At 28.4% G+C, this 14,113-nt stretch overlaps 6 protein-coding genes across 6 annotated transcripts; all 6 read right to left on the reverse strand.

Moving 5' to 3' along the window:
• Positions 1-2,838: 2,838 nt before the first annotated feature.
• Positions 2,839-3,177, reverse strand: OCT59_012023 (uncharacterized protein; the record flags this gene model as incomplete). Its single annotated transcript, XM_066134176.1, has 1 exon — positions 2,839-3,177. One exon carries the CDS (start codon positions 3,175-3,177, stop codon positions 2,839-2,841), a length of 339 nt encoding a protein of 112 aa, XP_065989465.1.
• Positions 3,178-3,242: 65 nt separating this feature from the next.
• Positions 3,243-3,650, reverse strand: OCT59_012024 (uncharacterized protein; the record flags this gene model as incomplete). Its single annotated transcript, XM_025329944.2, has 1 exon — positions 3,243-3,650. The coding sequence occupies one exon, from the start codon at positions 3,648-3,650 to the stop codon at positions 3,243-3,245; it is 408 nt and encodes a 135-aa protein (XP_025188480.1).
• A 1,364-nt stretch (positions 3,651-5,014) lies between these two features.
• OCT59_012025 (uncharacterized protein) lies at positions 5,015-5,317 on the reverse strand (the record flags this gene model as incomplete). Its single annotated transcript, XM_066134177.1, has 2 exons — positions 5,015-5,220; positions 5,296-5,317. 2 exons carry the CDS (start codon positions 5,315-5,317, stop codon positions 5,015-5,017), a joined length of 228 nt encoding a protein of 75 aa, XP_065989466.1.
• Positions 5,318-5,528: 211 nt separating this feature from the next.
• On the reverse strand, positions 5,529-6,984 carry OCT59_012026 (uncharacterized protein; the record flags this gene model as incomplete). Its single annotated transcript, XM_025309898.2, has 3 exons — positions 5,529-5,744; positions 5,822-5,914; positions 6,829-6,984. 3 exons carry the CDS (start codon positions 6,982-6,984, stop codon positions 5,529-5,531), a joined length of 465 nt encoding a protein of 154 aa, XP_025188481.2.
• A 2,672-nt stretch (positions 6,985-9,656) lies between these two features.
• On the reverse strand, positions 9,657-10,130 carry OCT59_012027 (uncharacterized protein; the record flags this gene model as incomplete). Its single annotated transcript, XM_066134178.1, has 1 exon — positions 9,657-10,130. The coding sequence occupies one exon, from the start codon at positions 10,128-10,130 to the stop codon at positions 9,657-9,659; it is 474 nt and encodes a 157-aa protein (XP_065989467.1).
• Positions 10,131-10,439: 309 nt separating this feature from the next.
• On the reverse strand, positions 10,440-10,793 carry OCT59_012028 (uncharacterized protein; the record flags this gene model as incomplete). The annotated part of the gene is made up of 2 exons (XM_066134179.1): positions 10,440-10,563; positions 10,645-10,793. 2 exons carry the CDS (start codon positions 10,791-10,793, stop codon positions 10,440-10,442), a joined length of 273 nt encoding a protein of 90 aa, XP_065989468.1.
• Between the last annotated feature and the right edge of the window lie 3,320 nt (positions 10,794-14,113).

Here is a 14,113-nt window from a genome sequence, read left to right on the forward strand (position 1 = left end):
AAAAAATAATTCATCTTATTAACATATGTGCTGTAAAGCATCTTTTAATCTCCACACAGAATGTTCACATTCATAGACAGTCATTCATCTTGTTTCTATGTAAGTCTTCAGCTCTCTGCCTTCAATATTTTTACTTTTAATTACTTCATTGAGCCATGATGATCCAAGGGTAGAATTTTTAAAATATTTTGTGAGAATGTTTGCACATTTCACTATATATTTAACTTTATTTATTTTTACAATAGACGTGCTTATCAGATTTACGCAATGCGTGATATATCGCACATTAATGATATTTGGGTAATTGTTGGCAATTATCTTACGTGCTGCTGCAACATTCAAGCCATTATCTGACACAATAGCAACAAACTTTTTAGCTTCCACTTTATTGATAACTTTCTCAATAACGTTAGATAAATGCTCTCCTGTATGGCGAATATTTGAAAAATCCTCAAGACTCAAAAGATATTCTTTCCTTGACCTAGTCATTAACATGAATGCCCAAAGGCTATTCCCGTGTGGATCAGTTCAACAATCTATCGTTAATGAATATAAATACATATCAAAACTGTCAATATTTTACAAAAATTTCTTCATTTTAATTTAAATTAAAAATCTTACCAATAGTCAGCACTTAATTCATTCATAATACGTATATTTACGCGAGATGTTTCAGATTCTAATAAAGTACCACTCAAAACTTGCCTTGAGAGAGGATTATATCCTGGTTGTAAAGTTTTGATCAAATCAATAAACCAAGGATTTTCAATTATACTAAAAGGAATATTGCACATTACGAATGCTTTCGTTATTGAACGATGTATTTCATCACTATGTCCTTTTTCTAACTCTTTATTCTTGTAAAAAAATCGGATGGATGTTTGGCCATCATTGAGCCTTTGTTTTTTAGTTGTTAATTCTGAGTCATTTTTATCATCTTCTTCGTTCTCTGCTATTTCATTACCTACAATTTTTGCGAACTGTAATGACACTTCTTGTGGACATTTTCAGCAATGATTTGCTAAGTGCTCACGTAAAACATGAGGTTTCTTATCCTTCCAATAAAAATTACAATAGCTACATGTCGCAGCATAGTGCCCTCTTGTTCTCTGTACTCCTTTTATCATATGTCCATTTTACACCTCCGTAAAATGAAGTCCTTTTCTTGGATTTTCTGAAGGTTCTGAACTTGTCATTTTATCAAAAAAAATTAGGAACCTAAAATATTAAAAATAAATGACTAACGAAAAATGAAATGATGAAAATAAGCGCAAAATATTTCGTTAACAACAATTCGGTTTTAAATTCAGAAGTATTCAGGGTTGTTGAGTCACGTACTTACATAGTTATATTTTGAGAATATTAATGAATTTTGGTTAACCAGAAAAAGTAAGTTAAAGTATTTTCAAAAAAAAAAAATAGATAAAGTTTGAACTTTGAAAATACATACGTTTTATATTAAGGGACAAATCGCCACTTAACCGGAGAATTTTAATAATGCCCGATTTATGCAAATTATCGCTAAAAATGGCTAATACTCCTTTTTTACCAGATTGTCATATCATCATGTGATATGATACACAAATTTTAAAGATGGTAATTTATAGTGACAATCCTAGCTAAGCCACTTGCAAAGTTTGAAATCGCTAGAGTTTCGCGTCTTTGACTTTTCTATGTAGGAACGCAAGATTCCGACGGTAAATTTCCTATTAACCCAAATATTGGATGAAAAATTTTTGAACATTTTTCACTGTAACTAAGCTATATTTGGTTTTTTATTTAGTTTTTAAATCTTTATTTAGCTTTATTTGAATCTTTTTAATATTCACATTCTTTGTTAAACTTGTACAGTTTCTACTAAAACTACATATGTATACCTATAGTGCAAGTTTATGAAATATTTTTTTTGGACATGAAAATTATTGTATACTGTTTTTTTTCACTTATTGGAAAAAAATTTATAGTAAAGAACAAGAAATTCCAAAAAATTTTTTTTTATTAATTACAAAGCCCATAAAATTAATTATAGAATGTCGATCATTTTCTCCTGTTGAATGACGATCTGTCTCTTAAATATTATAAAGTTGATCTATTTTTTTGGACAATTTTGTCCACTTATTTATTTCAACTCGCGTAAATATCAATTTTGTCCAACTTATTTATCTTAACTTGCGTAATATATCTTTTTGGACAATTTTGTCCACTTATTTCATAATATATCTTTTTGGACAATTTTGTCCACTTATTTCGTAATATATCTTTTTGGACAATTTTGTCCACTTATTTCGTAATATATCTTTTGGATAATTTTGTCCACTTATTTCGTAATATATCTTTTTGGATAATTTTGTCCACTTATTTCGTAATATATCTTTTTGGACAATTTTGTCCACTTATTTTGTAATATATCTTTTTGGACAATTTTGTCCACTTATTTCGTAATATACCTTTTTAGACACTTATTTATCCCAACTCGCGTAATATATCTTTTTATTTTTTAGAATTAAATCATTTGTTATATCTTATATGCTGCGTACAATTATTTATCCCAACTTACGTAATATATCTTTTGGACAATTTTGTCCACTTTACATAATATTAAAAAAAGAATTATAAATTCCAAAATAAAACCTTTTAATTGTAATAAAAATTTTGCAATTTGCATTTCATAATCTACTGCGTATACCTAATTTTACGTTCTGCAATTTAATCTAAATAATAAAAATAATAATCTGTATTATAACTAATAAAAATAATAATCTGTATTATGCCCATTCGATATACTCACTTCCTTTAAACTTCCCTCTTAAATCTCTGAATTCTTCGCTTAAACTCAATTTAAATATCAACATCACTTTTTCTTTCTGGCATGATGAAATCTTGATTCGACATAATTTCAGAAATACGTTCATCTGGTTGGCTTGAAGTAATTGATTGATAAGCGGGAATTTGAGACAAAAATATATCATAATATTTTTGCTTTACAAAAAAATCACACTTGTGACAACCTACTTGCGCAAGCTGCGCAGGTGTTATTCCATCATTAAATAACTTGCGCAATCTGTCGCACCCTAACCTATTTCTCTGTTCAGCTTTTTGATCGATATTAAGCTTACTTTGCATAAAAGAGATCACCCAGGATTTTGTATTTTTAATTTCTAATCTTTCAGTAAACATTGAAAGATTATTATAAATTTGAACTAATGATGCTAAATGTAGCAAATTGAAAGACTCCGCCGCTATCACAAGGCTTTCACAACATAACTCCTGTTTTTTTCATTGATTAATTCTGTCCATAGCGGACTTCTCGTCGACAACTGTAATTTTTCAGCCATTGATAATTCAGCCAAAGCATTGAATATCGCAAAAGTTTTTGATAGTTCTGAGGTAATGAGATGCTCATCATTTGATGCTAACAAAATATCACGTAGTTTTTTTCCCTTCTTAAACAAAAGCATTTGGGCAGAATTCAACTTTTCTTTTATAATAGTTTTATCATCATGGTCACTTTCATTAACATCCTCATCTGAGGAAATTTCAACACAGTTAAGTTTACATTTTTTTACTAATGATGTTGATATAAATGCTAGTTTTTGAGATTCTTCTGACACTTCTGAAACTAATGCTTGTGATTCCACCAGCGTTTTCATTTTTGAAGTTTGTGTTTCTACTACTACAAACACTTCTAGAACCCCGAACAATATATATATAGGTCAGATAAAAAATTCAAAATTTACTAAGGTCAATAAGCAAATATTTTTCATGTCTGCTAAGCAAACTTTTATCTAACCCATAAATTTTTTACACTGCTAAGCAACTTATTTTATGACATATATATATTTATATATAATTTTTTTTATAAAATATGTATATAAAAAAAACTAAAAAAACAAAAATTTTTGAAATAATGTATGGATAAAGCTATTATTATTTTTTTGTAATATTACAACTTATAAATGTTTCTTATTAATATTTCGTATATCTGTTCTGTGACTTCGGAGCGTAACTTGGGCACTTTAGTCAAAGGAAACATCCAAAACCTTCTTAAGTAAAGTTGTTCAGCAGGTTCGAATCTACTTACATATAAATTTTTATCATGATTGAATAGATATTTATGGATTTATTCATGTTTTTTGTAACGCCACCAATACGCGGAATTTTTATTTTTAAAATTTACTGTAAAATTTGTCAAAAAAAATATTTTTAAAAAATTTTCTAAGTAAAAATGAAATAACTTTTATTGATTATTACAAAAATTATAGTGTAAAATTATAAAAAAACAGAAAAACACTTATTTTTCTTGCTCTTATTTTCAATATATATTTTTTAAATGTTACACAGACGCGTATATGATTTATAATTTTAATGTTACGCGGACGCGTATTTGTTTTATCAAAAACACGTTACACGATCACGTCTAAAAATGTTCCCTGTATTACGTATACAATTAACTTATTCTTTGTATTAAAAATAGTAAATTTTTTTTATACAAACATGTTTATAACTTTGTTTACATATTTTTATTAGATTTTTTTAATGTGAAAATAAATATATATTATATTATATATATATATTAAAAAATTCTATCCTGCTACGCAAATATATATCTGACTATTAATAATTTAATACTCTGCTATGCATAATTATATCTGACTATTTAAAAATTATGTTATCAAATAAGCAATAATAAATCTTACATAGGAAAAATTTTTATATGTTGGTTAAGCAAACTCAAAACCTACCTTTATATATATTGTTCGGGGTCCTACATTTCTGCATCAGGTACTTTTTCTGCTAATTTCAATGTGAGTGATCTTGCTGGTGTCTTTGTTGACGGTGCTTCTACTGATACTTTTTTTCGGTACTGCTACCGGTGGAGCTTGTATAGATGAATTCAATTTGGTACTTTCATTATCAGCACTTTTATTAGTTATCGGTAACGCTTGTGGAGGTGAATTCAATTCATTATTTTAATTAGCTACTGGTGACGCATTCAGTTCATCACTTTTATTAGCTACAGGTGACGCTTGTAGAGGGAATTCGATTCAGTACTTTCATTATCTACTGGTAGCGATTGTGAAAGTGAATTCAATTTGGCACTTTTATTAGTTACTTGTGGCGCTTGTAGAGGTAAATTTAATTCAGTACTTTTATGGTAGCTTGATTCTTCTATTATAGAGTCTGAATTTAAAATATCAGCAGTCTGAGAATTATTATTACCTATAAAATTAAGATGTAAATTATTATAAAGTTTTGTAATCAAGAATAATTCTATGATTGACAAATATGACTTACAGAAATTATTAATTTTTGTCATCCAGTTATCAATATAATAAAATAATCTTTCATCGCATTTCAATTGTGATAAGCTGGCAATGTCATGCTGGCACACGTTATATTTGAAATAGTAATATTATTTTTTATGTGATTTTAGTTACCAAATTTTTCAATACATCGCAGATTTAAATTTGCCCAAATATTTTCTGCTGTATCAAAAGTTGTGAGATTGTTTATTGCCAAATCACAGTTTATAACGCAGGCAAGTTCCAAGTTATTAGACTCGTGATATAATGCTGAGCGAGAAGTTGATGTTGAAGATTCAAAGGGGAATGTTCGAGTGTTGAATAATTTAACAATTGTTTTAAGAATTCATCAACATTAGAATCAGTATCAGCTGTACCAGGTGTGTCACTTGAATGCGTATTTTCTGCCATTACTAGAGTAGAGTACTTTTGCAATTTGTTCTATTATTAGAAATTAATAAAGAAAGGTAAAATATAAATTTTATAAATTAAAAATTAATATCATTTTTATACTTTACCTCTAATCTAACATTATGATTCAAAACTAATTCGTATTTACTTTTATATAATTCATATAGAAATTTGTAATGCTGAAGTTCAGCCAGATTATCCTGAAAAAACAAAAAAAAAATAAAAATAAAATTACAGTTGTCCAGGAACAAAAAAAAAGACGAAAAAAAAAGGTGGACAAAATTGTCTGGAGACAAAAACACAGGTCGAAAAGTGAAAAATCAGGCACCAATCTGTCACCAATCAGGTAGCTGATTGGCGACTGGATCTTATTTTCGCCAAATAACGTCAATCAGGCAGTTTGCTAACTTTTGTTCCAGTGATCAGAAAAAGTTGAAATATAGCTCATTGGAATCATCTCAACAAAACGAATCTAATGGTAGTAAAATCGCATTTCTAGAATTAATACTTGATGAGAAATTAAGTAAAATATAAAAATAAAAATGTATCATTTATATTTTATTTAATTTTTTATTAACTATTAATCCTAGAGATGCGATTTTACTACCATTAGATTCGTCTTATTGAGACGATTCCAATGAGCTATATTTCATTTTTTTCTGATCACTGGATCAAAAGTTAGCAAACTGCCTGATTGGTGACGGTATTTGGCGAAAATGCCGATTGGTGACTGATTGATGCCTGATTTTTTACTTTTCGACCTGTGAAAAAAAAGTGAAAAAAAGTGGATAAAGTTGTCCAGGCAAAAAAAAGTGGACAAAGACGGGAAAAAAAAGTGGACAAAGTTGTCCAAACAAAAAAAAAAGTGAAGTAAAAATGGACAAAGTTATTCGAGACAAAAAAAAGGACAAAGTCGAAAAAAAAAGTGGATAAAGTTGTCCAGAGACGGAAAAAAGTGGACAAAGTTGTCCAAAACTGAAAAATAGACAGAAACAAAATAAAGGGGAAGGGGACAAAATTATCATATACCTTATCGATAAAATGTAAAATTTGACAACGATTCCTCCAGATCAAAATATATATGACCTTCATTTTTTTTATATGACATTCTTACTCTATCTTGCTCGAAAGTACATGAATCAATTTTTTTATCCGTCTTTGTCCAAACAAGAGAAAGTGCTGTTGAAATTAAGCTTTCATCATCGTCAGGTAAATAAACTTTTTTTCTGTGAATTTTTGAATTGAGAACTGAACGGGGTGTTTTTGACATTTCTAATATATTTATTTAATATTTTAAAAGCTGATACTTTGTTTTTTATTTTTAAAATGAAGAGGAAAAAAAGCAATTGTAGTACTAAAAACTGTAAAAACTGATATTTATTTAATTGATCAAATAATAACATTTGATAACGCGATTGTTTTGATATGTAATTGTATATTGTAATACGTTTGATAGAATGAGTTTTGATACAATGATATATATAATTGTTAAAATAATGTACTGATTATAGCTGAATAATCTGATATATTATTATTATTTTAATTGGATTTTGGAAATAATATTCCTGTATTCTGGCGAGAAATTTTTTTTTCGCTTCGGTGAGAATATTTTACAAAAAAAAATGATCATGTGAAGATGATCTATAGTCAATCATAATTTTTGAGATTATTTGCGGATTTGCAGATTATTTGCGGATTATTTGTAGATTTGCGGATTATTTGCATATTTGCAGATTATTTGCGATTGCGGATTTGTGAATAATTATTCTTTAAAATCCGCAATGTTCCACAATATCGCAAATCACAATTAATCCGCAATTAGGGTATTGCAGACACATCTTTACCTACTGAAAGAACTGAATACATTTTTGGCTTTAAGCATACTGATTCGCCTATTAGATCCCCTTTGTCTCATCCTTCATTAGAAACAAGTCTCCTGAATAGTTAACACACGTCAAATGATCAAAAATAGGCAAAAAAAATGGTGCAAATCGCATAAACTATTTGCAAATTTGTATAAACTATTCGCAAATTTGTATAAACTATTTACAAATAGTATAGGTTAATTCGTAAATAGCCAAAAACAGCCAAGAATAGCCAAGAATAGCCAAGAATAGCCACTGCTTTTCACGCCATTTTTTTTGCCGATTTTTAGCATTTCGACCTGTGTAAGATCGAAAATGTCTGGTCTTTCTGCTTGATCTTTATAGATATCCTCAGTTTCTATCCACATGATAAGCGAGTCTGTATCTGTATAAAGTAGACTGGCCTTTTCTTTATAGCGAAGCTTTATGTAACCGTACCAAAAGTTGAACATCATAGCCTTGCTAATGTCGAGAATTGCCTGCCTTACATAGATTGGTTTGTTTAGAGTTACTGTACTTTTTAACATATAGACTGCTGTAATTTCCTTCGAATGCTTTAAAGCCTACATACAATGGTAAACTTGCTAGGTGCCTAATTTTTTTTTCCTCTTCTGTTCAGAGTAATTCTACTTTCATATATTTACGAACATTTTCCATTTGTTTGCCAAAGACTGCATTGTTCTTTAGATTATAATACATGACTCTAAACTTGTCCTCATTAGCTTTAGCAATTTTACGCTTGCTAATATTTTCCTCAATATAGTCTTTCATCTATAAAGACTGCTTAAACTTAAGAGCACTATGAATCTTTGTAATCTTCATCCCAAACTTCATATTTGTCTGAAGCTCAATAGTGAACTGCATAATTCTTCTTAGTAAAGAGGGTCTGGACTAGCTTCTCTTCAGATACATATTTTCCATTTCCAACATTTTTATCTTGCACTAATTTTTTATTGTACAAGCTAAACCAGTCTTCTAGAACTATCTGCTTTTCTGGCGCTAATGGATAATCTGCAAAGTAATTGTGCAAGTGTACTGGGACTTCTAGATCAACTTCAAGTGTATAATCTATATCTGCATCAGGCGCGATACTTTGGATATCTGGTACTTTCTCTGGACTCACTTTATCCAAAATTTCTGTAAGCATGTATTGGGTCATTGCACCTGAATATAAAGCATTCATATCCTTATACATGATCCAGGAATTCAGCTTACTGAACTCATAATCTGAACATTGTGGATTATTTGCTTTAGCGTATCGATGACTTGTCATTATCATGCCTTCACGAATGCCATTTTCTACCATTAGATATTCATCCATATTTGTCATGAGTTTGAGTTCTGTCCCGCTATTTTTGTAAAGAGAATCATTAAACATTCTAGGTGCTGAAATATAATGAAAGAGATCTAAGCCGTCATTTTTCAAGCACATGATAGTGTAGTTCATGAAAACATCTGCAAGTAAAAGTACATCTGTCTCAAGATAAAGATCATGATATTCTCTAAAGTTCTTCATTTTGAATATTTGCCATACCTTTTGAGCATGTTCATAATCCTCTTTACTAATATTTTGCTGACTAAGAAGTGAATAGAAGTTCTTTCTAGATGGGAGGCTTGTTCTGTCAAATTTTTCCCATGCATTTATCCAGTCGTATGGGAAAATGCCCTTTCGAAAAAAAAGCTTAATCTTATCTATTGAATAGCCTTTTTCAGTAAAATACCTAACAGTTAAGGGAAATTTTTCAAACTTTTTTCTAGACATTCTACTAATTTATCTAATCCCATTCCCATATGCTGAAAGCTATCAAGAAATCGGAGCTGGCCAACATCCATGGCTTTGTACTTTCCTATCTATATTCTCCAAGATGCAATTTATCTTATCAGCTGTGAATTTGCTTACAACTTTCATAAGCAGATGAGAGTCATATCCCCAGAAATTATGACAGATAAGAGGCACTTTGGTTTCGAAAAAGCCTATCTGCAACTTTTTATTATAAGTATCATGGGCTGGACCTTGATAGTTTTCATTTATATGGTCATGATCTTTTACTTTTTGATTAAGTGTACTTAAAGCTTCTCAGTATGTTTTCTGTGCTTCTTTCTTTTCAGGATGTTCCTTTTTTATACATGATTCCCATTCTTTGATTTCTAATAAATTATACTTTGCTTCTTCAAGTTTTTGTACTACCTCTGGTGCTGGTTTTAAAAAAGGTTTCTTACAAATCCAGCATTCAGTCGCTTCATTATACGCCTTCAAATCTCCTGGTGCTATTATCATTTCAGCCGGTGCAGATAAATCTTCTTGAATAGCTAAAAGTTCCTCTTCGATTTTGAGGACAAATCTTTCTAGCGCATCAGATTCTCTATATAAATTATGACTTACGATTTTATAGTTAAGTGGACTATCCATACAAATAATCACATAGCAATAACCATATAGCTTATACATCTGTAGCCTTTCTGTATAGATTAACTTTGTTTTCTCTTCTGGGATCAGCTTTTCAGTTAGCATTTCAAGATCCCAGATTATTTGATATGGATTTGCTTGCATGCATTTATGATTATAGAAAGTTTTGATACTCCTATTCTTCACCGGTATTTGTGATCATTGGGGGGCATTATTTAAATCCTTGCATTTTGGTAAATGTTTATTATATCTTATCTCTAAAGAATATATATGAAGACAATATCGGCAGATGTATTTTCATCCTTTATACTTGCTATAATTATACACTAACTTGTGAAGATCTTTAATAATACAGTAGTGGCTTCTATCCTCTTTCATAATTACTAAAAAATTTATAAGCCTATATTCATCTTCCCTTCTCTCTGAAATATAACGAAAGTCTAGACATTTGTTTTAGTTATGCCACTCATAGACACATAGGCTGATATCAGGATTATTTTTCTCAAATTTGCGATATACTGGTATCGAAATAGGTACTGGTACTGGAATGTCTTCCATGTTGAGTTCCTTCACAAAACTGCCATATAGCTGATACAGATTTCTTTCTGGATGAACTTTAACCGGATGCAAAGCTTCTAGAACACACTATCCGAAATACCAGTCATCCTCATTTTGAATATTAATAATTCCGTTATTACGTTTTGGCAAAATTTCTGGCAAAGGTATATAGACAGTAGGACCAATTGGATTGAAATCAGCTATCTCTATACTAAATTCTTCTATATATTCTGGGTAAGCATTAGACATTTGGTATATAGTTAGCTTTAACCAGCACGCTATTACTTACTTATAAAATTTTTTCTTTAATTAATTATTTCCTATTCTTTCACTTTTCGATCATAGAATTGCCAGTATTTGCAGGCTTGCCAATACGGTTTTAGACTATTGAGAAACTGAAGTATTAACTATTTATTAATTAATCTTTCAGAATTTAATGATAAAAAATAGGATGATCAGTGAATATTCCTACTTATATTTTTACAATACTGGAAAGGCTTGTGGAAATGCTTGCATTTACCCTGAAGGGTGTCATTTCCATTGGAAAGCTAAAAAACGAGTACAATACCCTGATTGTGGTAAGCCAACTGCTTCTACTTGTAGCCAATGCCCAGATCATGTTAGAGACTATTATGTTATTCAGTTTTATGACAGGCTTCGATCAGAAAGTCTTCGATTGGAGATATAAGAAAGACTTCGATCAAAGATACGAGAAAGACTTCGATCAGAGATACAAAAAAAAACTTATGAAGAAATGATACTTGCCCATAGAGATGCGCTTGCAATTCTTAATATTACTCTCTGCAAGGAATGCCTTCTTTCGATAAAAATGGATGAGGGGGAATATTGTAATAATTGCCAGCCAGAATAAATGGAAAATTATTTTGGCTAACTCTATACCTAAGTCTTAGCCGGAATTTTGGGTGTAATATCTGATGAGTATTTGCTAAATTTTTGTTAGACTTGCTTCTTATATTTTTTTGTTAAACTTTTATGATTAATATGTTATTTGATAAACCAGCTTGTACAGAATCCATTTTTAATTAAGGAAAAGTTGAGACAATTCCATAGATTTTTTCTGGATTTTTACAGTAGGGATATTGATTTTTCGTTAAATTTATATTTTATTTATTAAGCTATCCTGCGCAGAACCTATTCTTGACTAAGGAAAAGTTGGGACAATTCCGCAGATTTTTACAGGGTTTTTTCATTAGACTTATATATAAAACATGCTAGTTAAGGAGCTAGCCTGCACAAAACCAGTTCTTTATTCACAATTTTCATTAGACTTATTAATGGGAAACTTAGAATAATCGTTTGACTTAAATTTTTTTTGTTAGACTTAAAGAATAATATATTTTTTCAAAGAGCTAGCCCGTACAGAAGCAGTTACTGATATAAATTTTTTGTTAGATTTATGCTGAGGGAGATAGGACAATCGTTATACTTAATTTTTTCGTTAGACTTATTTATGGGGGTAATAAGGACTGTTAGACTTATTTTTGTTAGATTTATCATTAAAATATGCTATTTAATGAAAAAAATCACGCAGAATCAATTCCTGATATACATTATTTTGTTAGACTTAAAAAATATAACCAAAAAGTTAATAAGGAAATTAAGAAGCTGGAAGTCTTAGAAAGTCTTCTAGTATAGTAGAAAAAAATTGATATTGATTTTATGAACCAAAGAGACACACAATGTCATTGTGGAGGATGGACCTTTGGTCCTTAAACTCTACAATGATATTGTGTATTGATATTAAACTAATCATAATTAGATGAAGTGTTAATATATAGTAAATTTATTAAAATTTGTATTTATTGAGGACCCCGCTTACTTATAATAAAGGTCACTGTAGAAAATTAGCCCTTTACTAATAGTTTTTACCTTACTTTTTTCTTAAATTCTATTGGTTAATTAGCTAAAAAGGAAAAAAATCATAATAATGTAACATAAAATTTTTTTTTATAATAGGATCTGCAAAGAATTTTATATATGATTTCTACCTTAAGCCTGGAGGTGACCTATCTTATAAATAAGCGAGGTCTTATTTATTGGTATAGTGAATCAAAATTTATAATGTTTAATTTAATAAATTATTTAGATAAATAAATTTTTATATTAAGAACACAGAGTTTTTTTTATACTTTATTACTATTATATAGAAAATGAATATATATTTAATTTGATTTATTTCTCTTTTAATTATAGTTTTCAAATTTATAAAAAAAAAAAGTTTCAGTAATATAATTTTAAGAATTATTTTTAAATATTTAAAAAATTACCTAATATTTAAAATTATTATTATTTTTACTTTATTTTAAAAAATTCTGAAGTAAAGATGCTTGTCAAAACTATTTTTTTAAAATTTTATTAGTTTAGTTAAAATTCAATCTGAAATTATTTTTTATAATATAATTAATTGTCTAACCTGTTTTTATATTTTTCTAATTATAATTAGAAAAGTTTCAGATTTACCAATTTTTTTATTAAAAATAAAATTTTTGAATTTCAAATTTTTGAATTTTATTGTTAAATAAATTTTAAGTAGCAATACTATGTTTGTTATAAAAATAGATTTGAAATAATTATAAAATATTACAATTTTTTTTCATATGATTCTAGTATTTTACCTTCCAAAATTAGCGTTAGACCATTTTCTTTAAAAAAAAATAAGAGGAATTATATAAAGAAATTATGTCTTATATTGATTTATTTTGCTGTGATATTATATATCCTAAATCAGTTGAATTTAATATTAATTAAATTAAAGGGTTTCGTGATTACCAGACATTGAAGATAGGGCCTTTATAGGACCCCGAACAATATATATAAAGGTAGGTTTTGAGTTTGCTTAACCAACATATAAAAATTTTTCCTATGTGAGATTTATTATTGCTTATTTGATAACATAATTTTTAAATAGTCAGATATAATTATGCATAGCAGAGTATTAAATTATTAATAGTCAGATATATATTTGCGTAGCAGGATAGAATTTTTTAATATATATATATAATATAATATATATTTATTTTCACATTAAAAAAATCTAATAAAAATATGTAAACAAAGTTATAAACATGTTTGTATAAAAAAAATTTACTATTTTTAATACAAAGAATAAGTTAATTGTATACGTAATATAGGGAACATTTTTAGACGTGATCGTGTAACGTGTTTTTGATAAAACAAATACGCATCCGCGTAACATTAAAATTATAAATCATATACGCGTCCGTGTAACATTTAAAAAATATATATTGAAAATAAGAGCAAGAAAAATAAGTGTTTTTCTGTTTTTTTATAATTTTACACTATAATTTTTGTAATAATCAATAAAAGTTATTTCATTTTTACTTAGAAAATTTTTTAAAAATATTTTTTTTGACAAATTTTACAGTAAATTTTAAAAATAAAAATTCCGCGTATTGGTGGCGTTACAAAAAACATGAATAAATCCATAAATATCTATTCAATCATGATAAAAATTTATATGTAAGTAGATTCGAACCTGCTGAACAACTTTACTTAAGAAGGTTTTGGATGTTTCCTTTGACTAAAGT

This window comes from Rhizophagus irregularis, chromosome 2 (genome assembly GCF_026210795.1).
Source record: "Rhizophagus irregularis chromosome 2, complete sequence".
NCBI lineage: Eukaryota > Fungi > Glomeromycota > Glomeromycetes > Glomerales > Glomeraceae > Rhizophagus > Rhizophagus irregularis.